This window comes from Cetorhinus maximus, chromosome 11 (genome assembly GCF_964194155.1).
Source record: "Cetorhinus maximus chromosome 11, sCetMax3.hap1.1, whole genome shotgun sequence".
In the NCBI taxonomy this organism is placed as follows: Eukaryota; Metazoa; Chordata; class Chondrichthyes; order Lamniformes; family Cetorhinidae; genus Cetorhinus; species Cetorhinus maximus.
In genome coordinates this window covers 14,546,538-14,571,331 of record NC_135889.1, presented here as the reverse complement: position 1 = coordinate 14,571,331, position 24,794 = coordinate 14,546,538, and the positions used below count along the sequence as shown (strand labels likewise).

Genomic DNA, 24,794 nt, shown 5'->3' with positions numbered 1-24,794 from the left:
TTTCAAGTCAGAACCACAATAGGGCCGTACACTTTCCAGCTGTGCCTTGAGATAAGACGTTACTACTCAGCACTTTCTATTGGCTCTGTTACTGAGTCCAGATATCCAAATCCCTGATGTGAAAAAGTCGGACTGATTGTCTACTTACAACACATGCGCTTGATGATGTCCAATATTTCACACTCCTGTAAAAAAAGAGAGGGGATTAAGAACCTTAGGACACACTTTCAATCCATTCCAACCCCCTGCCTTTATTCAATGATTTGAGAATTTATTAACATATCTCTGCTTGTATTAACAAGCCACCATATACGTACAGAAGGTCCTGGTGGTCCTGGGGGTCCGGGAGGTCCCTAGCAATAAAACAGAATAAATAAGACAAGATTGTTATTACTTACTCCACAGAGATTATTTTGTTGGTTTCATTTTTGAAATTTTGTACAGCTACACAACATTTTATGCTTTACATCAAAAGGCTGTATCATCTGAACTGGGCAGAATGAGTGAAATAAAGGCTGCATGTCACAAAAGGAGCCACTTCATGTCACGATTCCTGTTTGAATGAATTTCCAACTAACAGGTAACTCATTAACCTTCCCCCCTCCCTCCATCCCAATGGCTGGTTTAAGGACTATTTTTTTTTAAAGGAGTGTTCCAACATGTCCGCTCCCCAGATTCATGGGGTGTGGGTCAACGCCAAGTTTCCTTACGCTGGGAACTTTAATTGCATCTTAAGACGCTTTTACCCATGCTACGAGTACTGGGATAACCTCGCCTCCTATCGCTGCTCTCTTGTTTTGCCTCTCCAGGGTGCAACAGGAGGAGAGTGAAAAACACAAGCTCGACAACCGTTCAGCGCCTGAAATGGAAGTCTAAGTATGGAGCAACATCTGGCATCAGGGGAATCTTAGTGCTTCAATCTTATACGCCCTTTGAGGTGGCTTACAGGAACCACATTGACAATGCAAATAAAAGAGATTCTAAATGGATTCAAAGGGCAATCTTGCCTGACATCACCAATGTTGGAAAAACACTATTCAGGCCTCCATTGTGATAAATGCCTCTTTCACTTAGTAATGAAAATGTATGTTCAGATCTTGATTTATCTTAACTTTAAAAAGTATCTGTCAACATTTTGCATCATGGCAAGGTATCCCTCAAGAACCACAAATAGTCGGAAAGGTGTACTGAAACCTACCATTATGGATTTCCATTTCCATGGGTTGAATACCGGTTTATATTACTGAATGGTTTTACCAACAAAGGCAGGGGGTGGAGGTGGTGGTGGATAGTGGCCGTGGTCAAACATGATTGATGCCAGCATGCCACATTTATCCTTTAAATTATGAATTGGCTGTGCCTGTACCAACTTGTTGCCGACCAATCTCGTGTGCCAACCAATCTTGGCACGCATTCTATCCTGGCGCATGTGCCATTATTTATTTTCCTTTACTTTTTCTCCTAGCCTTGTTCTGTGGAAGCTGCTTGATTGATGGCAGGTAGGCTCGGAAATGGGATTCCTTTGTGGCAGCCAAGGAGATGCCAATTGAGGGCCAACACCACTTTGTAGCAGGAGAAAATTCCACAGTGTTGGAAGCTACCACAAGTGGGTTTACCTTGAGCTGCATTTGTTAAATTTGGGCCATTCAAAGCCACATTCAGGCACAAGCTCCTGGTCCAAAGGCAGGAGTACAGCCAACTGAGCTAAATCAACATATTACTAAACGTGTTAGTGACAGCAAGGTCAGTACTACACTCATCGTTAACTTTTATTATGCCTCTAAGTCTTCTATGGCACAGCCCATTACCAATGAAAAGGAAGCAATATCACATCAAGTAAAATGATGCAGCTTTTTCTTCTGTTAAACTGTTGGTGTGCATCCCTTCAAGCCTGCAATGTCTATCCAATGTTAAATAAACACCCCAGAGGGTTTGTTCAAAGGTAAATTGGGATAGTGAGAAAGGGGCTATTGGATAGGGATTTCAGAGAGTCATGATGGGCTGAATGGTCTCCTGCTGTGCTGTAAAATACTTCAATTCTCATTTTGCTTGTGGCAAGGTCAATTAAGAGTCTGCAGATGTTGTGGCCCAGGAATAAGCATGTGGCATTTGAGCTTTCTGACCATTCGAGGTAGCGGCCTCAACCCTGATGAATATTCCAAGGTCAGGCCCATTGATATTGTCAGGGCAAGTGCTCGCCGCTGAGGGAGAGGAGAGGAAATGGTGGCTGCTGCAGGATTGGAATGGCTGCTACATCTTAAAGGGCCATTCAGGCTCAAAAAAAAAGACCTGTGGGCTGGGCTTTACCTGGAGCTGGTGGCCCTGCCACCCAGCATAGAAGTAGGGGGTGAACCTGCCTCTGTATGGCTGGGTCACTGTGAGCCTATTTTACAGCTATCAGACCATTAAATTGGCTCAGGGTGAAATGTCCGCCACCATCCAAGTCTCTAGCCCCAGCAGTGCCACTGGGAGCAGGCTGGGGGGCATTTTGGGGGGGGGGGGGGGCACTGCTGGGACTGCAGGCAATCTTCCACACTGAGGAACCATGAAGCCGGATTAGACGGGGAGCGGGGGGCAGGGGGTGTTTCGCTGGGACCAGTCTGGCAGGGTCCACCGAGGGGGATAATGAACTAGATTAGGGACAATGGGGGCGGAAACAAATGAGGGGCGGGGGGGGAGAATAGGGGCTGGTGCGAGGTTGGAGTACCATAGGGAGAGGCCTCCACGGGCGCAGGATGCCCAAACAGGAGGCTCCTCCCTCAGCCGCAATGAAAGCTCCAGTTTCCACATAACAGCCTTGCCTTGTGATCAGTGTACCCTCCCCATCACTAGTAACATAGCAGCTACGGTGGGAGGAGGCCCTTAAGTGTCATGATTAAAGGGTGGTGAGCAACAGAACTAATGCAGAATTGGGTGGAGGGAGGGTACTACTCAAAGGGCTATGACTGGGCCTGGGAAATCTTGCTGGAGTAAGGAGTGGAGGGGTGTTCACTGCTAAGTATTGGGAGATTTAATCAATGGGTAGGTGGTTTTGGGTGGGGGTGGGAGTGGTGCTGGACAATTAGTGAAGGGAAATTCAGATTGGGGTGGGGATTTGATACATAGGCAAGAATTTTACGTTTCCCGGTCGGTGGGTTTGTAGGCATGGGTCACCGTAAAAGATTTTCGTATGTCCTTCCCATTGGGTTCCTGCCCTCTCCAACCTCTCCGCTGGGCCAGGCGAGGTCTAGGCTGGCCTGCTGCCCATCCTTGCCTCAGTTGAGGCCCTTAAGAGGTCGATTATTGACCATTTAAGGGCTATTCCCCACCCAGCCTCAATTTTCAGGCTGGTGGGAGGAGCTCAGAGGCAGGAGGGAAGCCCAAAAATTAACCCTGTTTAGGCCTCAGGAGGGGAGTGGGTGGGCGGGTGCACCTCTATCAGCAGCCTCCTTTTAACATCAGGTGCACCCCCACCTCCCCACCCCCCTTAAAAGGTCTGGCCTCTGTGGGGGCTCCCTCCCCTCCACCAACACTCCAGCAACCACCAATCAGTGGTGGAAGGGGTTGGGGGGGTTGTGGTGGTGGGAGTGGTTTAGTGGAGAACATATAGCCAGCAGTGACCTAATGGAGATTTTAACCAGTAGCAGTCAATTTCACAGTACCGTAGATGTTGGTGTCTAGGTCGACCTTTGAAGCCTCCAAAGACTAGGTCGACTTATATGCAGAGTATAAAAGTGAACCGCCGACCTGGGTGGTCGCCATTTTGAAATATCATCAGCATCCAACGCCAAGATTGGGCATGTCTTAAACTCCCGCGCATCTTTGCAATACAACCCGTAGCGGCTGCTTGTGACAGTTAGAAGGTGGCAATAAGATACATTTATGGGGTGAAAAATTGTTGATGAGTGCTAATGCAAGGCTAACATTTCTTGGCTGAAAAGGTGAGGGGAGGGTGTGGGAGAAGTGGTCTCAACTTATATGCAGAGTATATTAAAAAAAATCATGATTTTTGGGTCTGGATAAATGCTGTTGTCTTATACTCTGGGTCGAGTTATATGCTGTGATTTACAGAAAATATTTCATTCACTCCCCTCGGTTTATTTCCAGAGCTCCATTTGGTCTCCCTTGGGTGTTTCTCCTAATATTCATTACTTGGTCTGTGGTCAACCCTATTGAATTCAGCTGCTTCACATTGTCAATGAACCAAAATTCCTTTGATGTTTTTTGCCTCGTTTAATTTAAATATTCAATCTATGTCTTGGTTTGGTTGTCGTTGTTGAAGGGTGTTGGATACCATCTGGGAGATCTTAATGAAGTCTTTGTAGCTAGGAGCTGTCTCCATGCTTGCTTGTACACACAGCTCTGTCCAAAATTAGACTGACCCTGAGGTGTGAGTCATGTATTCTCTTACATCACTGTGTGGGCAGTACAGGACTCAGTCCCATGTTAACCCTATATGTGCCAGATCCTTACATGACATCACCCCCCAAGTCTTTATCCAATGTATTTCAAGTTATTCTAGTTTACCCCATGTACTTACATCTTATTATTATCCCATCCTACACCAACTGTCCTCCTTCGAGTGCCTGAGTGCATGGGTTCAGGTGGTCCAGAGGCTTTATAACCTTTCCATATCTCATTGGCACTACTGACGGAGGAGTGGTAGGTTCATCCTCACCAACCTGCCTGTGGGAGTGACTACTGCACAGTCCTTGTGGAGACAAAGTCCCACCTTCACATTGAGGAAACTCTCCATCATGTTGTGTGGCACTACCACCATGCTAAAGGGGCTAATTTCAAACAAATCTAGCAACTCAAGACTGGGGCATCCATGAGGCACTGTGGGCTATCAGCAGAATTGCACTTGAACACAATCTGTAACCTCATGGCCCAGGATATCCTCCACTCTACCATTACCATCAAGCCAGGAGATCAACCCTGGTTCAGTGACGAATGCAGGAAGGCATGCCAGGAGCAGCACCAGGCACACCTAAAAATGAGATGTCAACCTGGTGAAGCTATAACACAGGACTACTTTAACAAAAAATGCTGAAAAAACTCAGCAGGTCTGACGGCATCTGTAGAGGGAAAGACAGAGTTAACATTTCGAGTCCATATGACTCTTCTTCAGAGCATAAGCAGCAAATGATAGACAGAGCTAAGCAATCCCACAACCAATGGATCAGATCTAAGCTCTGCAGTCCTGTCACATCCAGTCGTGAATGGTAGAGGACAATTAAACAACTCACTGGAGGAGGAGGTGGCCCCCAAATATCCCCATCCTCAATGATGGATGAGCTCAGCACATCAGTGCAAAAGATAAGGCAGAGGCATTCGCAACAATCTTCAGCCAGAAGTGCTGAGCAGATGATCTATCTCGACCTCTTCCTGAGGTCCCCAGCATCCCAGATGCTAGTCTTCAGCTAATTCAATTCAATCCACAAGATATCAAGGAACAGCTGAAGGCACTGGATATTGCAAAGGCTATGGGCCCTGACAATATTCCAGCAATAGTACTGAAGACTTATGATTCAGAGCTTGCCGTGCCCCTAGCCAAGCTGTTCCAGTACAACTACAACATTGGCATCTACCCGGATATGTGGGAAATTGCCCAGGTATGTCCTGTACACAAAAAGCAGGACAGATCCAACCCTGCCAATTACCGCCCCATCAGTCTACTCTCGATCATCAGTAAAGTAATGGAAGGGGTCATCAACAGTGCTATCAAGCGGCACTTCCTTAGCAATAACCTGCTCACTGACGCCCAGTTTGGGTTCCGCCAGGGCCACTCAGCTCCTGACCTCATTACAGCCTTGGCTCAAACTGTCAAAAGAGCTGAACTCCCAAGGTGAGAATGACTGCCCTTGACATCAAGGCTGCATTTGACTGAGTGTGATATCAAGGAGTCCTAGCAAAAGTCGAGTCAATGGGAATCAGAGGGAAAACTCTCTGCTAGTTGGAGTCATTCCTAGTAGAAAGGAAGATTGTTGTGGTTGTTGGAGGTCAGTCTTGCAGCTCCAGGACATCACTGCAGGAGTTCCTCAGGGTAGTGTCCTCAGCCCAACCATCTTCAGCTGCTTCATCAAAGACCTTCCTTCCATCATAAGGTCACAAGTGGGGACATCCACTGATAATTCCACAATGTTCAACACAATTCGCGACTCTTCAGACACTGAAGCAGTCCATGTACAAATGCAGCAAGACCTGGACAATATCCAGGCTTAGGCTGACAAGTAGCAAGCAACATACACGCCACACAAAGTGTCAGGCAATGGCCGTCTCCAACAAGGGAGAATCCAACCATTGCCCCTTGATGTTCAATGGCATTACCATCACCAAATCCCCTACTATCAACATCCTGGGGGTTACTATTGACCAGAAACTGAATTGGACTAGCCATATAAATACTGTGGCTACAGGAACAGGTCAGAGGCTAGGAATCCTGCGATGACTAACTCACCTCCTGACTCCCCAAAGTCTGTCCACCATCTACAAGGCACAAGTCAGGAAATGTGATGGAATACTCTCCACTTGCCTGAATGAGTGCAGCTCCCACAACACTCAAGAAGCCCAACACTATCATGGTCAAAGCAGCCTAATTGATTGGTACCACATCCACAAACATTCACTCCATCCACCACCGACACACCGTAGCAGCAGTATGTACCATCTACAAGATGCATTGCAAGAATTCACCAGACTCCTTCAACAGCACCTTCCAAACCCATGACGACTACCATCTAGAAGGACAAGGGCAGCAGATAGATGGGAACACCACCACCCACCACCTGGAAGTTCCCATCCAAGTCACTCACCATCCTGACTTGGAAATATATCGCTGGGTCAAAATCCTGGAACTCCCTCCCTAACAGCACTGTGGGTGTATCTACATCGCATGGACTTCAATGGTTCAAGAAGGAAGCTCACCACCACCTTCTCAAGGGCAGCTAGGGATTGGCAATAAATGCTGGCCCAGCCAGCAAAGCCCACATCCCGTGAATGAATTTTAAAAAAGGCTCTGCAATTACAGGTAAACTCTGTTTATTTGAATAAAAGCTACTGCGAATGCTGGAAATCTGAAATAAAAACAGAAAATGCTGGAAAAGCTCACCAGGTCTGGCAGTACCTGTGGAGAGAGAAACAGAGTTAACGTTTCGAGTCCATATGACTCTTCTTCAGAGCTCTCCACAAACATGTCCATCCTTGGCCTGCTGCAATGTTCCAGTAAAGCTCAACGCAAACTGGAGGAACAGCACCTCATCTTCCGATTAGGCACTTTAAAGCCTTACGGACTTAACATTGAGTTCAACAACTTCAGATCATGAACTCTCTCTTCTATCTTCACCCCTTTTTTAAAATTTATTTTAATTTTTTATCTTATTAAATTTTTATTCATTTATTCATTGATCTATCCCTTTTTAAACCCCTTTTTCTATCCTTTTTCTCCAACCACTGCCCCCTCTCCCCATCCCACCCCTAAAAGGGCCATCTGTTAGTTTCACAGAGCACTGACCCTTGTTCTGCTATTATCACATTCTGGTTTCTTACCTTTATGCCACTATCAGCACCTTCTTTAGACCTTACCATTACCATTAACACTCCTTTTGTCTTGTGTTCATGACATCTTTGTCAATCTCTCCTTAGTCCCCACCTATCACTGGCCTTCTACCTGAACTTCACCTGCCCCACCCTCCTTAAACAGTATAAATTTCATATTTCTACTACACTTTAGCTCTGAAGAAGAGTCATACGGACTTAAAACGTTAACTCTGTTTCTCTCTCCACAGATGCTGCCAGACCTGCTGAGGTCTTGCAGCATTTTCGGTTTTATTTCAGATTTCCAGCATCCGCAGTATTTTGCTTTTATCTGTGTGTTAACTTTTTTTTATTCATTCATGGGATGTGGGCTTCGCTCACTAGGCCAGCATTTATTGCCCATCCCTAGTTGCCCTTGAGAAGGTGGTGGTGAGCTGAAGTCCATGTGGTGTAGGTACACCACAGTGCTGTTAGGCAAGGACTCGATGGGCCGAAAGGCCTCTTCTGCACTGTGTGATTCTGTGATTTCCAGGATTTTGACCCAGCGACAGTGAAGGAACTGCGATATATTTCCAAGTCAGGATGGTGAGTGGCTTGGAGGGGAACTTCCAGGTGGTGGTGTTCCCATTTATCTGCTGCCCATGTCCTTCCAAGTGGTAGTGGTCGTGGGTTTGGAAGGTGCTGTCGAAGGAGCCTTGGTGAATTCCTGCAGTGCATCTTGTAGACTGTACACACTGCTGCTACTATGTGCCGTTAGTGGATGGATTGAATGTCTGTGGATGTGGTGCCAATCAAGCGGGCTGCTTTGTCCTGGATGGTGTCAAACTTCTTGAGTGTTGTGGAAGCTGCATTCATCCAGGCAAGTGGGGAGTATTCCATCACACTCCTGACTTGTGCCTTTTAGATGGTGGACAGGCTTTGGAGAGTCAGGAGGTGAGCTACTCTCTGCAGAATTCCCCGCCTCTGACCTGCTCTTGTATCCAATATTTATATGGTTAGTTCAGTTCAGTTTCTGGTCAATGGTAACCCCCAGGATTTTGATAGTGGGGGAATTCAGTGATGGTAATGCCATTGAACATCAAGGGGCAATGGTTGGATTCTCTCTTGTTGGAGATGGTCATTGCCTGACACTTGTGTGACACGAATGTTACTTGCCACTCGTCAGCCCCAAGCCTGGATATTGTCCAGGTCTTGTTGCATTTGGACATGAACTGCTTGTTCAGCTTCTGTCTTTTTATCTAGACCTGACTCAATCATGCTCTATAGGAATCTTTTTCTCTAAAGTCCCCAACTGTGAGATTGATCTGGGACTTGGGCAAGTTCAAATTGATCTTAAAGAGTGGATTTCTGATCCATGGTTAAAAAAAATTTGAAGTGTACGTTCAGCTTTAAGAAGTTGCTGAAATTCAAGATGGCGCCACCAATCGTTTGAAGACAAAGGGTTTGCCCGTGCTTGCTGGTTTTGGCAGGCTCCTGCTGCAATAGCGCTCATGCTCAGCCTCGAAATAATTTTAAACAATGGCTGCTTGGAATGACTAGCTGCAGATTTCTTCATTTCACCGCTATGCTTTAGGGTCACGAAAGCATTGAATCCTGGCCTTTACTGGTTTTTAAAGCGGATTCTTCAACCACAATCCTTCGATGTTAATTTTTTTTTCTTTACGGAGCGAGCTCGGACTCGGCGCCAACTAGGGAATCTGGTTTTTCTGACGACTGAACTATTTACAAGTTTCTCAGGACTTGCTTTATCCTGGAATTTAAAAGTTTTAGCTCACCATTGCTATGTCTGCCGACTTGGCACTCTGCAAATTGTAGCTGGACTTCCAAGAAATCCGACGGAGTCTTCTGCTGCAGTGAGGAATTTTCAATGTTTGCCTTCAGCTTCCAAGCCTTTCTTTGGAGCTTTTCCCCGGTGATTTTTCCCTACGCGTCTGTTTCGAGCTTTTCTTCAGGCCAGAACGCTTCTTCGAATTTTGTTTTTAGTCTTTCAGGATTTTAGTTTTGCATTGTATTTTTTGCGAGATTTTGGGTTCTTCTATTCGCTGCCACCATGTTGTAGAGTGTTTGATACCGTTTGGCAGGTCTTATTGATATCTTTGTAGTCTTAAGTAGGTTAACTGTATGTATTTATTAATTACAAGAGCTATATACATATATACAGTAAAGGGTTCAAACTAGGAGCTGACTCCATGCTTGCTTCTACTTGCAGCTCTGACTAACAATAGACTGACCCCTAGGTTTGAGTCATGTATTCTCTTATATCAGTGTGGGTGGTACTTTACTCAGTCCCAAATTAACCCTATATGTGCCAGACCCTTATACAACAGTTGTTAGGCTGTTTCCATTGTTATGCTACTCCCAAGTTCTGGGCCTAAAGGTTTGTAGGGAGATTCCCCTTGGATTTGTAGTTGGGTGAGCTCTTAAGCTTCAGAATTCCCAGTTTTCCAAAGTAACTTTTAAGCAAACTGCTCTGAGAAAGAGACACAGCCAAAATGTGCCAATGAACAGGTTCTGGAACTGCTTTGATGAATGATGGTAGTGCCACGACCATGCCTGCTGCCCTGCCGCATGTCCTGTTATACCCAACACACTGAACCCATTCAGAAGGGGCGGGGAGCATCAAACTTTACACTTTGCACTTGGGAATGTTGGCTGCCCGCCTACAATACTAAATGTCTCCTATGTTGCACGTGGTTGCATTGCTAATGCACTAAACAGGATACAAGTCAGGAACGGCCAATATCAACTTCTCAGGGCAATTATTAATGGCAATAAATGCAATGCAATGTCCTGTCCCAAAGAATTAGGGCACTGGGACCATGGGAAGTGCATGCTAGCCACCACCAGCACTCCAAATAACCGGATACAGGTGACCCTGTTTAAGCAAGCGGGTAACAAGCTTTATCTACAGATTTTCAGATTAGGGACATGCCACCAGGATGGAGGGGCATCGAGCATTGATGAGTTTTGAGTAAAGGTATTTTGTAACAATAAGAGTGTGCAGGAGCTGAACTGCCTTTGGCTGATTTGATTCAGTGACTTTGGAGAACACAAAGAGGGTGATACAAGTTCTGGCTGTCCTGAGACAAGGCTGCACCTGATCACAGCGACCACTACCAACATCGCACACATCCAAAGGAAACATAAAAGCCAGTTGGGGACCTCGCTAGGCCCCGCAGACAGGCACAGCTATCAGATGGTATCAGGTACAGCACGTCCTTTGAAGAGTCAGGTAACCAGTCACAGTTTAAACTTTCCTATTAGTTACCTTCTACTGTGGCCTGGCGTGCAGGAGATTGGCAACAAACTGACCCATGGGCAACGTTCCACTGCATTTATGATCGTTCTGGTCGCTATGCAGGGAGGAACCTGAAATCGTGGAACTGGCTGGCAATGTGGTTGCATTTACTCTGTCTGAAAAGGATGGGGGGCAGAAGCAGGCCTGCTTGACAGAATGAGACATTGAGCCTGGGCCCTGCCTGCCAGTGTGCTAGCTTAATCACACTTCTTTCCTGTTGGCCATGCAAGCCTGGTGTGTTCAGCAGTGGTTAGATCCTCAAGGCCGTCTATGATACTCGGGGGGCAGAAATGGGTCTGTTCTTTGTGGGCTGCTCCTCTTACAGGTGGCAGTGAGGCCTGGCAAAGCCGGGGTCGGTGGCGCCATATGACTGGGTAAAGCAGAACATTGTTCAAAATCTAATGGGGCACTATGCGGGAGGGATTTTGCAGTCTAAACACAATCCCATGTTTGACAAAGAAGATCAGCCCCCAATGGGCTGACCAACGTCCTTCACTTTAACACATATCACCCTTTAACAGGCTGGCCTACGAGCAAGCAAAGTCGCCCACAGTTGATCAAGGTGCAAAACTCCTTACCAATTTCCCCTCTGCTCCTCTGTAACCTTTAGCACCTTTGCGACCTTTTTCACCTGGAACATCATTCTAAGGAAGAAACAGAGAGAGATGAGTTTGCTTAGGCAGCAATATATGTTTTTAATATGGAAGCAGAAACTACTGAGCTAAATGGAGGATGGAGAATCCCTTCCACCTTGTTAATGAATGCAGAATGGGATATTATATACACAGAATGCACAGGTTGCTTGGAATCATTTGCCGTTTGTTTATCTGTAAGAATAAAATAAGCTCACCAGGGTCATGCCTGGCATTTCTCAGAATCTAAGGCCGGATTCTCCACTGGATTATCAACTGTATTGGCACCAATTGGGGATGACATTGGAGTTAAATGGGCTCTTAAAAGCTAAGCCTCAGAGTCACTGCTCAAAAATATTCTGGTACAATTGAGTAGGAAAGGCAATTTGATTTCAGGGAAGGCCACCCAGTAACTAGGGTTACCAAATCTGTCTTCGAGGGACAAAAAAAAATATTGCTTTACCCCCTCAGCTATTGAAACCATTGAGCTGTTCTCTGGCACTTAGCATGAGTAGCCAATCTTTGGTTTTGATTCCTGATGAAGGAGTGCTATTGTACTTGAGTTGCGGTTTAGCGTATAGCACTCTCTCCTGACTTAGAATGGTGTGGGTTCAAGTCCCACTCCAGGAACTTAGTCACAAAATCTAGGCTGACATGCCCAGTGCAATACTGAGGGAGTGCTGCACTGTCACAGATACTTTCATTTGGATGAGACATTTAACTAAGGCCAGGATTTTCCAGTCCCCTCCACCCACCCCCGACACCCGGCGCTGGGAATTTTCCGGTCCCACTGAAAGTCAATGGACTTCGCTGCATACCCCGCGGTGAGTCCCACCACGGAGGGACCGGAAAATCCTGGCCTAAGGGTCTGTTTGCCCTCTCAGGTAGTGGGTAGAAAAAAAAAATCCCACAGCATGACTGTGAAGAAAGGCAGAAGGTTCCCTGGACGATATTTATTGCTCAGCCAAGATCACTAAAAACAAATATCTAGTCATTATCACATTGTTTGTGGGAGCTTGCTATGCACAAATTGGCTGTCATGTCTCCTGACTGCACTTCCAATTGGCTTTCAAGTGTTTTTGGACATCCTGCGGTTGTGAAAGGTGCTGCAGGATTGCAAGTCTTTCTTTAAATTCTCTAGGACAAGATAAGGCAACGCCAAAATTCTTGCTCCTTGTGTGAGCTCTTGAACGGAGAATGCTCATTGCCTTACTGGGCAACAAGCTGCTGAACTGCTCACCCCCATCAATATTCAAAGCTGTCACAGTCTGGCATGTCCAAACAGGGCTTATATCATCATTCAGAGCTCATTACAAGGGGGAGCTGTTTAAAAGCGCAGAACACATAGTTTACAAAGTTGTCATTGGCAGTATACGCAAGTTGGGATATTATATACACAGAATGCACAGGTTGCTTGGAATCATTTGCAGTTTGTTTATCTGCAAGAATAAAATAAGCTCACCAGGGTCATGCCTAGCATTTCTCAGAATCTAAGGCTGGATTCTCCACTGGATTATCAACCGTATTCGCACCAATTGGGGATGACATTGGAGTTAAATGGGCTCTTAAAAGCTAAGCCTCAGAGTCACTGCTCAAAAATATTCTGGTACAATTGATTAGGAAAGGCAATTTGATTTCAGGGAAGGCCACCCAGTAACTAGGGTTACCCACCCTCCAGGATTGTCCTGGAGTCTCCAGGAATTAAAGACTAATCTTCAATACATTACCACGATCAATTGTAGGAGTTGTACGCGTTTTTTCATTCATTTTCTTTCAACATTTCTGTTTGTTAATTATAAAAATATAGAAGATGGGGAGAAAGGAAAGGCTGACAGTCAAGAATAAAGCAATGGGATAATGAAGATTTCTGACTGGCTGGGAAGGTAGGGTACCATGACGATGAACATGTTGGCCAACCAAAGGCAGGACTGTGGGTTGGGGTAGTTGGCAGGTCATGATATGAGATCTTCAAGAATACATTCAACCAGAGCTGCAATCCTATCAGCAACGAGGAACTTGCTGATATTTTAAATGGCTCCCTCTTCTAAGGTAGTGCCCACTTCCCTCAAATCTGCCATCATCATTCACTTGCTCAACCCTTGGTCTCTCTGTCCTTGCAAACCACCAGCCCAGCTCCAAAGTCCTTGAACGTGTTGTCACTTCCTGAATCTGTGCCTATCTTCCCCGCAATTGCATTTTTTTTATTCATTCGTGGGATGTGGGTGTTGCTAGCTAGGGCAGCAATTATTGGCCATCCCTAAATGCCCTCGAGAAGGTGGTGGTCAGCTGCCTTCTTGAGCTGCTGCAGTCCATGTGGTATGGGTACACTCACAGTGCTGTTAGGGACGGAGTTCCAGGGTTTTGACCCAGTGACAGTGAAGGAACAGCGATATATTTCCAAATCAGGATGCTGAATGGCTTGGACGGGAGCTTCCAGGTGGTGGTGTTCCCATGTGTCTTTTGCCCTTCTAAATGGTAGCAGTCGTGGGTTTGGAAGATGCTGTCTGCGGAGCCTTGGTGAGTTCCTGCAGTGCATTTCATTATTGGTATACACTGCTGCTGCTGTTGGTGGTGGAGGAATGAATGTTTGTGGATGGGATGCCAATCAAGCGGGCTGTTTTGTCCTAGATTGTGTCAGGTTTCTTGAGTGTTGGAGCTGCACTCATCCAGGCAAGTGGAGAGTATTCCATCACACTCCTACTTGTGCCTTGTAGATGGTGGACTGACTTTGGGGAGTCAGGAGGTGAGTTACTTGTCGCAGGGTTCCTAGTCTCTGACCTGCTCTCATTGCCACAATATTTATATGGGTCCAGTTCAGTTTCTGGTCAATTGTAAACCTCAGGATGTTAATATTGGGGATTCAGCAATGGTAATGCCACTGAATGACAAGGTGTGATGATTAGATTCTGTCTTGTTGGAGATGGTCATTGCCTGGCACTTGTGTGACACGAATGTTGCTTGCCACTTGTCAGCCCAAGCCTGGATTTTGTCCAGAGCCACTCAGCTCCTGACCTCATTACAGCCTTGGTTCAAACAGGGACGAGAGAGCTGGTCGTGGTTGTTTGAGGTCAATCATCTCAGTTCCAGGATATCACTGCAGGAGTTCCTCAAGGTAGTGTCCTAGGCCCCACTGTCCCCAACTACTTCATCAATGGCCTTCCTTCCATCACAAGGTCAGAAGTGAGTTGTTCAGGGTCCAGGGTCTTGCTGCATTTGTACATGGACTACTTCAGTATCTGAGGAGTCGCAAATGGAGCTGAACATTGTGCAATCATCAGCGAACATCCCACTTCTGACTTTGTGATGGAAGGGAGGTCATTGATGAAGTAGGTGGAGACAGTGGGACCAAGGACACTACCTTGAGGAACTCTTGCAGTAATGTCCTGGAACTGAGATGATTGACCTCAAACAACCACAACCAGCTTCCTTTGTGCTCGGTATGACTCCAAACAGCGGAGAGTTTCCCCCGATTCCCATTCCCAGTTTTGCTAGGGTTCCTTGATACCATCTTGGTCAAATGTGGCCTTGATGTCAAGGGCAGTCACTCTCACCTCACCTCTGGAGTTCAGCTATTTTGTCCACGTTTTAACCAAGGTTGTAATGAGGTCAGGAGCTGAGTGGCCTTGGCGGAACCCAAACTGAATGTCAGTGAGCAGGTTATTGCTAAGCAAGTGCTGCTTGATAGCACTGTTGATTCACTCAGGCAGGTTCCCACCCGGGCCATGTTACGGAATTATGTGACTGCGACCATGGTAACTATCCTTCTTCATCTGTCTCCAGTCTTTAACACTGTTGCCCTGCTGAGCGGGTTTGTTCTCATCTGGTTCCATTCCTGGCTATCCAATCCTAACCAGAGAAATACCTGCAATGGTTTCTCCTGCTCCAACATTATATCCCCTGGAATTCCCAGACATTTATCCTTGGTCTCCTCCAATTTCTTATCACCATTCTGCCACTCACAATATCATTTGAAAATGCCACATGTACACTAGGTGCCAAGATCTGGAATTCCCTCCTTGAGCCTCTCAGTCTCTTTATCTCACTCCCCACCTTTTACGTTTCTGCTCAAAGCCTAACATTGTGACCAAGCTTTTGGTCAACTGTTCTAATATCTCCTTATATGGCTCAGTGTCAAATTTTGTCTGATAACACTCCTGCAGCTGTTCAAAGAGAAAACCTCATTTTCTTTTAAAAAGACAACATGATTTTGATATGTGAGGAGGCCAATTTCCAAGTATGTGATGGGGCTCTTCTTCAGCGGGTGTGTAGCCCTCCCCCACAACCCCAGCCGCCATTAGCCCCATGTAACTGTTATGATCTGAAGTGGGCTTAGCACTGAGCACCACAGGCCACGTTCCTGGGACCTGGTGAAGTCACTCATTTACGCTTAGAAATATGGAACCTCGAAAAGAGAATGGCAATCACCTTACCCTTCTATTTCCAAAAAAAAAAAATCTCATAACAAACGTATAAATTACGAGAAGTGAAATGGGGGCCTAATTGATGAATCAGGTGCCTGTAACTGGGACAGGGCCTTGTACCTAGGACTTGATTTGTTTAAGCTTTGCCAACGAAAGAGTTAAAATTAGCCAACGTTCAGGAGGACTGAGCAGAATCAGCTGTTTAAATGGTCCTGCTGGCTCTGGACAACAGCGCACATCTGAAGGATACTGTTTACATTTCAGTGTGGACAGCAGTGCCGACAAACTCAAGATGCTAATCCTCAAGGATTGCCTTGGCATCTCTGGGGATTAAAGATTAATCTCCTGGGAAGAGCTGCGAGCACTCAGGTGGATGTAAAAGATCTCTTGGCATTATGTGAGGAAGAACAGGGGAGTTCAACCTATCGCTTGGTAGTACAGAACTTGAACATTACTGAGAGAGAGAGAGATATGTTGCTGAAGCTTTTCATCTTGCACTCATCAGGATAAAAAGACAAAGAATGATCATCTGAAATTTGGCATTCTTGTGTTTACCCTAACGAGTGCAAGATGAAAAACTTCAACAATATGGGGCTCTCTTTTCAGCAACATTGGAGCTCAACCCAGCCCTGGCCAACATTTATTGCTCAACCAACATCACAAACTGAAGACCTGGTCTCTTATCCAATTGTTTTTTGTGAGATCAGCTTTGCTGTGCACAAATTGGCTCGTGATTCCCTATAATACAAACAGGACTACAGGCCATTGGCTGTGAAAAGCTTTGGGGCGTTCTGAGGCACCTTGAGAAAGACGTAATAGGAATGCAAGCATTTTTTTCTCTTTGTTTCCTCCCTTGTTCCAAAGGCAGTGACTGTTAGCTGACACTGGCTCCACAGGTGTAGTTAGTGCTCTAGCATCTCAGCGTAGCATTCACTTTTCATCGTCTAGGCAAAGTGATGCCGGTTGAGTCTGGCTGAGATCTTGTGGTCTGGTGACCAAATACTGCACTGGGGAAAAGGGAGATGAAATGTCGGGGGTTGGTGGTGGGGGGAGGGGTGGATGTGTTGGAGAGGTGAAGGACGGAAGCAAGGACTGTTTCTAACTGCGGTTATTGAAAAAGAGAAAAGCCAATGCCAAGGTCCCTTTTGGTTCCCATTTTTCCTGGTCAAATTTTAGGCCCTGCAGGATTGTTTAAAATCTCAAAACAATTTGAAGATGATAATCATTGCCAAGAAAGCAAGAAAGAAGTTGTGTATTTCAGGATCTGGCCTCCTGGAGCCAAGGCAGAGAAGCCAGTTCAGGTCATCTCAGCTGCTTTATAATTACCCTATATGGCAGCTTTACAAAAGAGCAGACATTCGTTTCTGCATCCATTTGACATTATCCTGCTCACAGCTGCTCCCTAATGGATAAAGGCACCAGCCAGTAAGTTACTGAGCCACACTTGACTGGTCTGTGCCAACAACAGCACTTTGCATTCATATAGTGCCTTTCAAGTAGCAAAATGACCTGAAGTTCCTCACAGGAGCGTTATCAGACAAAAGACCGACACTGAGCCACATAAAGAGGTACTGAGACAGATGACCAAAATGCTGAGTCATACAGGTAGGTTTTCAGTAGAGTCTTCAAGGGGGAGAGAGGTAGTGAGGGGCAGAGGTGGGAATCCCAGAACTTTGGGTCCAGATGGCTGAAGGCATGGGCACCAATGGTGGGCCGAAGGAAGTCAGGAGGGGGGGTGGGTACACAAGAGGCTAGAATTAGAGGATGTACAGCTCTCAGAAGACTGTAGGGCCAGAGGAGATGATAGACATAGATGGGACATGGTTATGGAGAGATTTGCATGTCCCAGTTTATGCCTGGGAAATCAGCCAAGGTTCTTGTTATTCAGTGTCCTCCTGTGGGATGTATGGGAAACAGGATGGGGCTGCAATACGCTCTGCAGTTAGGTTGGTTGCCGACGTGTAGATAGACCAGTTGAGCTGAGGTAAGACTGTCTACTTCCATCTCTAACATTACCCATCTCCATCATTGCCTCCGTTCATCGGCTGAAACCCTCATCCTTGTATTTGTTACTTCTCGACCTGGCTATTCCAATGCTCTTCTGGCCGGCCTCCATTCTTCCACCCTCCATTAGCTTCAGCTCATCCAAAACTCTGCTGCCCACGTTTCAACTCGCAGCAAGTCCTGTTTACCCATCACGCCTGATCTCACTGACCTACATTGGCTCCCGGTCCAGCAAAACCTGGATTTTCACATTTTTATCCATGTTTTCAAATTCTTCCATGGCTTTGCCCCTCTTTATCTCCAGGCCTAACCCTGTGTGAAAACTGCGCTCAGTCAATCCTGGTTTTGTGCGATCCCTATTCTAATTGCTCCATCATTGGTGGCTGTGCCTTCAGCTGCCTAGGCCCTAAACTCTCAAACTCCATCCCTAAGCGTTTCCACCTCTCTCTCTCCTTTAAGGCACTTCTTTGCCCTAACATCACCCTTGTATGGCATGGTGCCAAATATTGTTTGATAATACTCCTGTTAAGTGCGTTGGGACGTTAAAGGTGCTACATAAATGCAAGTTACTGCCGTTGGTGCCTGTGGAAATGTACACAACCTTTGGAAGAGGAGAGGAAAAAAAAGAAAAAGAGGTGGAAAGAGAATTCTGGTCTGTCCGTCTCATCACTCCTTCCTTGGCTCTCCCTGCATTTTCCATCCGCTTTTTGAGAGGCCCTCGCAAGATATTTTTACATTGATGATGTTGTGTAAAAGGAGGTTATATAGGGAGTTAGCCACTACCTGCCTTGCATTCTAAAGAAGCCTGGATATAGGCTGGAGTCACAAAGATACATTTAATGTATTCACCAGATCTTACACAACATTTTTAGCTCTTGTATTTGCAGGCATGCATCCCAAAATATCTCCTCCCTTCAGCTGAGAAAATACTTTAGCTTTCAGTCAGACTCTGAAATAAAATACAGTTCCCCACAGCCCTCCCTCCAACTCTTGTTGGAGTTTAATTCCAGGAAAATGGAGGGGCCAGAGGCGGCGGAAGGCCACCCTCTCATGAGCCATTCCACATGTGCGAGTCTGGTGAATGTCAGTGGGCTATTCCACTTGGGCGCCATCACGGCCAAACATAATTCTCACCTTCCATCAATGGGAGGGACTCTGCAAGAAGCAATAGTATGGCTCTCACTTCAGTTCAGTTCCGACTTAAAACTCTCTCCCCCAGTAGAGGCCAGTAAGGAGTATGGAACCAAGGTGGGTAGTTGGAGTTGAGGTACAGGTCAGCCATGATTGGATTGAATGGCAGAACAGGCCTGATGGGCTGAATGGCCTCCTCCTGTTCTTGTGACCAGAGGTCAAACCTGGGGCATGCAGATTGAGCAGCTATCGTATCCACTTATGGGAGCCAAAAGATGCCTTATTTTGATTGGTGGAATACCGCCCAATTAAAAAGGGGCGGTATCCCACCAATCACATGTTTCAAGACACGTGGCACATTTAAGTAAATTGCACTGAAATTTAGCCTCCGCAAATTAGGCAAAGATACTAGATTTTTAACTACCCTATCTCCTAAAAGAGTTGCCAATTCTGCTTGGACACATTCTCAGAGATTTCAGCCACCACCACTCCCATCACCAATGGTTTTAGAAGTAATAAATACACGTTAAAAAGAAAAGGACAAAAGCCCATGCACCATTTTTTCTTCAATGGCTTTTGTACACGGCTAGAAATTTGTGCATGTATCGCAGTTTTTCAGGCATTATGCAGCCTACAAAGGCCACGGAATACAGCAGGATGCCCCCGAAGAGAATCTCGCCAAGTTTCTAGGCCACAGTCAGCACACAAGTACCTGACAGAAATCAGCTCCCCAGCACTGCCCAACCCACCTCACCCCACCTCACCCCACCTCACCCCACCCCACCTCACCCCACCTCACCCCACCTCACCCTACCTCACCCCACCTCACCCCACCTCACCCCACCTCACCCCACCTCACCCCACCTCACCCCACCTCACCCCACCTCACCCCACCTCACCCCACCTCACCCCACCTCACCCCACCTCACCTCACCCCACCCCACCTCACCCCACCCCACCTCACCCCACCCCACCTCACCCCACCTCACCCCACACCTTGAGTGAGAGCAATGTTAGTTCACTCTGGCAGGCCATTTCATATCGAGATCAGATCCCATTCAAGTGATGTTGAGATCAGATCAGATCCCTTCCCATCAAAACCAAATAGGGAAACCTCCTGAAGAATCAGCAAACGCCTCTCCATTCCACTTCTCTTCACAAGTCATCACTTACATCATTGCCAGGATCTCCGGGTTCCCCATCATCACCTTTTGGGCCTGGGAAGCCTCTTGTTCCCTACGCGAGAGAAAGAAAGAAAGAAAGATGAGACATGAAAAGGGCCATTTTCAGCTCCGATTTCACCCTCAGATAAGGGTTTCTGAATTCCTGTTGAAATCTGTCACTTCATAGTTCAAAGGGAATATAATGAAGAACTGATGTGCAGTGAGGAAATAAGAGGAGACAGTGTTTTGTGTGGTTCCTTCTTTTTAAAAGGAATTCAGATTTTTGGGCATCTGAGAAAATTTCTCAAACAACTCGTAACCATAGGCATCTGTTGGTCAGAAGTGTGTCAGATCAAATTATAGTTTGCTAAGCCTAAGCACTCTTTGTCAAACATCGCCTTTCTGGCTGTAGTATATAGCTTTCACAACAGGAGTGGCAGCTCTAGTGCTTGCCCACGCCTTCTCTGGTGTCGATTTACAGTGGCTGCTACCACCTCCCACCCCCTCCCCTCTCAGATGTGACACTCCTCACAACAGTGGAGGGTTAGCGGGGCCAGCAGTAGCAGTGGTGGGGGGGTGGGGGCGGTGGGGGGGGGAGATTGGGGTCCCTGAGCAGCAACAGCCCACATCATTTTTCTGGGGCCATGGAGCTATACTCCTGCTCCTCCAAGGTTTTCAAATATGATTTAATTTTTTCACATTGTCAAGGCCTATTCTCTTTGCTTGTGCAACTGGTCAAAGCATGTGGGGGGCCAGCCTCCAAGCCATTCCAACCTAAAATGGCAACTGGGGCCCTTTTTAACGCCATAGGACCCAACTTCCACGTTAAAAGTGATTGATCACCTCAAACAGGCTGGAGCTTTGGGCACCTAGGTACTGGCTCCATTTAGAAAGGGGCCGATGTGTTGCTGCAGTTAACGGGCCAAGAAGGAGACAGGTACCATTCTGAGGCCATTACTCCCTCCCCCACCTCATCTGTGCCAGGCAAGAGCACCCAAAATCAACCCCACCGTTTTCTATCCATACCCAGGGTTTACACAGAACCCCTAGAGTTTTGCGGCTGATTTAATAATCTTTCCCGAAAGACTTTGTCAAAGCCTTTAGAAAGCCGGGGTACATTCTGTCAGAGGGATTTCCACAGCCCCTTGGGGATGTCACTATTTCACAGCCAAGGAGGTTAATCTTCTGATTTGGAATCTCTCAAGTTTGTTTCTGATCATCACTTCCAGTCTTTGCCATGGACAGAGTGGTTTGTGGTGTGCGGGGGGTGGGGTGGGGTACAGTGAGGATGAGCAGGGGTTGTGGGGAGGTGGGGGAGACACTAATGAGCTAAATTTTCCTGTTCCCACGGAGGTGGGTTTTCAGGCGGGACCAGGAGTGAGAATCTTGCATCATGCAGTCCCTGCCCACCCCCTCTGGGTGATTTAGTTTGAGGCAGGGTGTGGCTGGCACCCAGTTAGTTACCCACCTCGCAGCAGCAAGTAGCTAATTACAATCAATTAAATCTCCATTTGAAGGCAAATTGGTGAGACCACCAGAGTCTTATTCCCCATGTCGGACAGGCCCCCACTGAGGTGGAATCCCAGCCATTGCTTGGAGGTGGCTTTCAGGAGCCTCCATTAAGTGCTCCATGTACCACCCCCCTCACCCCCACCCCCAGAGCCGTAGGGATCAGAGGGCCACAGCAATAGCTACAGGATATCCTATGAAAGGGTTCCCGCTCCACACTGATGGCCGCTAGATGTGGCCACACTTAGTTCTGACGTTTCCAGAGAGCGCCTTCAACTTGCGTTGCCATCATGGCCTCCCACCTACATCGATAGTACCCACCTCACCCAGTGTGGCTGCCGACTGCCCACAGCCTCAGGCACTCCAATTGGCCCCCACAACTATGCAGCGTCACCTTGTGTCCCTAGTTGAATGTGGCTCCTGGACACTGGCTGTTAATTGGCTCCCTTGGGAAAAATCTCACAGGTGGGTGGGATTTGCACACCATCAGATCTGGGATCCGCACATGATTCCAAATGTCTGCTGGAAAATTCAGCCCAAGGTGTCGGTTGTTGTCTGTGTCTGTGTTATCCTTCTTTTGGATATGGGAACCGCATTGCTATTCTACTGCTGTTCAGTAACTCCCTCAGATTGGTTATCAATTTTTTTTCTTTATTCTTTCATGGGATGTAGGCGTCGCTGGCAAGGCCAGCATTTGTTTCCCACCCCTAATTGGCCTTGAACTGTGTGGCTTTCTAAGCCATTGCAGAGGGCAGTTAAGAGTCAACCACATTGCTGTGGATCTAGAGTCAAATGTAGGCCAGGCCAGTTAAGGGTGGCAGATTTCCTTCCTTAAAAGGATATTAGTGAACCAGATGGGTTTTTACAACAATTGGTGATAGTTGTCATTGTACACCATTACTGAGACTAGTTTTATATTCCAGATTTATTAATTGAATATAAATTCCACCAGCTGCTGTGGTGAACCCTTGTCCCCAGGGCATTAGCCTGAGCCTCTGGATTACTAGTCCAATGATATTATCAATATGCCACTGTCTCCCCCAAATCGCTACTTTAGGCCCTTTCAGCTATTTAAGATAAATACCAGCGGTCCCTCGGGAAATATTTTTTGAGCTCTCTTGACCCTATGCCACTGATATCAAGGTCTTCCTGTTTGAAGAAGGCATATTACTAATTACTTCCTTAGTCAGAGGAAGCAATCGTTCTGAATATCGGGTGGAATAGCCAGCTGTTGGGTGATGCGAGGGAGGTGGTCACACTGCCATACCGCATCAATCATCCATTATACAGCCTCCGCCACTAAGGGAAATTGACTGAGGTTATAACAGGTGATATCAGATCAGCTGCCCATTAACACCTCATTTTAACTGGAAGGAAAATCAGGTGGGGGTTATAATAGGCAATGCTCCAATATTGCCCATTTTGTGCCCTCAACCGAAGGCGATTAATTATGTTGTGCTCATCCTCAGTATCAATTCAATTTGTACTGCATATCACCTCTTTCTTAACTACACTCTTAACATGTGGTACTGGAAGAATATTTTTAGCCCTTCCTGCTATTGATTTCTCTCGCTGTCTGTTTGCCCTTCTGATCATCCTCTGAACTCTTCCTGCATTTTCCTGTTCAGTCCCTACCTATCTCTCGGTGGGATTGGGAGATATTTTTCCTCTTTGTATCCAGTCTAACAAATTTCCACAGGTTTGCTGCCAGTGCCCAGGCTAACGGGAATGTATAGCCAAAAGTCAGGTAAAAATGCCTTTGTCAACGAGTGCCAGTCTCCCTAGCTCACTGAGTTCTGGCGTATAATAAAGAGACCATAATCCTAGAGGAGGGCAGTCACAAGAGGCTGGCTCCTTGTCATTTGCTTGCAGGACAAGAGGCACTTGGCCCAACTGCAGATTCATTGGCCTCCGATTCCATGGGTGTGCCAGCCACTCCTTGCAGGGAATGGTGGGACAGTCTTGTTGTACTGTTAGCCTCTCTTTTCTAGTGATCAAAGTTCCTTCCATGATGTTACTGAGATATTGGTGTGGTGGTAATGCCACTAGGCTAGTGATTTAGAGGCCAAGGCTAACGCTCTCGGGTTAAATCCCATCGCGGCAGCTGGTGGGATTTGAAAGTCAATTAGTAAAATCTGGAATAACAAACTGGTGACTATGAAACCCTCATCGATTGTTGTAAAAACCCATCTGGTTCACTAATGTCCTTTAAGGAAGGAAATCTGCCGTCCTTACCTGGTCTGGCCTACATGTGACTCCAGACCCACAGCACTGTGGCTGACTCTTAACTGCCCTCTGAAATGGCCTAGCAAGCCACTCAGTTCAAGGGAAATCAGGGATGCCAGCAATGCCCACGTCCCATGAAAGAACAAACACACAGTGACGGTACTGAATAAACATGTAAAGTCCCTAACCAAACATTTAGCACAATATATGACAGCCTAGGAATTATGAACACCAACTTACATTTGGTCCTGGGCCTCCTTGTATGCCTGGGATACCCTATTGGGAAGAGGAACAAAACATTGATCAGATTTACCGCTCCATGTTAGAATCTATCAGCACAGAAAAGACAATGCAACTACCTCGTCTAACACTCAGGCAAAGATTTAAACTATTCCCATTTCACTTGTACCATTACAATGGCCTAAAGAAAGATTTGCATTTATAGATCACTTTCCATGACTTCCAGCTGTCTCAAAGTTCTTTACAGCCATTGAAGTACTTTTTTTAAAAAAAGTGTAGTCACTGTTGTAATGTAGAACACACAGTATCCAATCTGCACACAGCAACCTCCCACAAACAGAAATGTGATAATGGCCAGATGATCTGTTTTTTGGGATGTTGATTAAGTGATAATTATTGGCCAAGACACCAGGGGTAACTCCCCTGCTCTTCTTCCAAAGAGTGCCACAGGATCTTTTACATCCACCCGAGCAGGCAGATGTGGCTTCAGTTTAATGTTTCATAATTTGGAGGGTAACAGCAGGCTTTAGTGCTCCTGAGCTAAGAGAACGATATGTAAGCTCCTCTGTTTGGTAAGGATAGGCTACGCAGTGTATTGATCTGTTCTGTTCTGTCTTATACCTGAAGTGGTAAATTGGTCAATGACGTGAAGTGC

The 24,794-nt window shown here is 46.5% G+C and overlaps 1 protein-coding gene across 1 annotated transcript in view; it reads right to left on the bottom strand.

The window, feature by feature from the left end:
* The window catches only part of col6a1 (collagen, type VI, alpha 1), a 99,828-nt gene that overhangs the window by 24,204 nt on the left and 50,830 nt on the right, over nt 1-24,794 (bottom strand). Inside the window, exons 24-28 of the mRNA XM_078551561.1 lie at nt 24,140-24,175; nt 20,175-20,237; nt 11,392-11,457; nt 318-353; nt 149-185 (exon numbers count right to left, since the gene is read on the bottom strand). Coding sequence (XP_078407687.1) covers nt 149-185; nt 318-353; nt 11,392-11,457; nt 20,175-20,237; nt 24,140-24,175 — 238 coding nt within the window. The remainder of the gene's footprint in view (nt 1-148; nt 186-317; nt 354-11,391; nt 11,458-20,174; nt 20,238-24,139; nt 24,176-24,794) is intronic.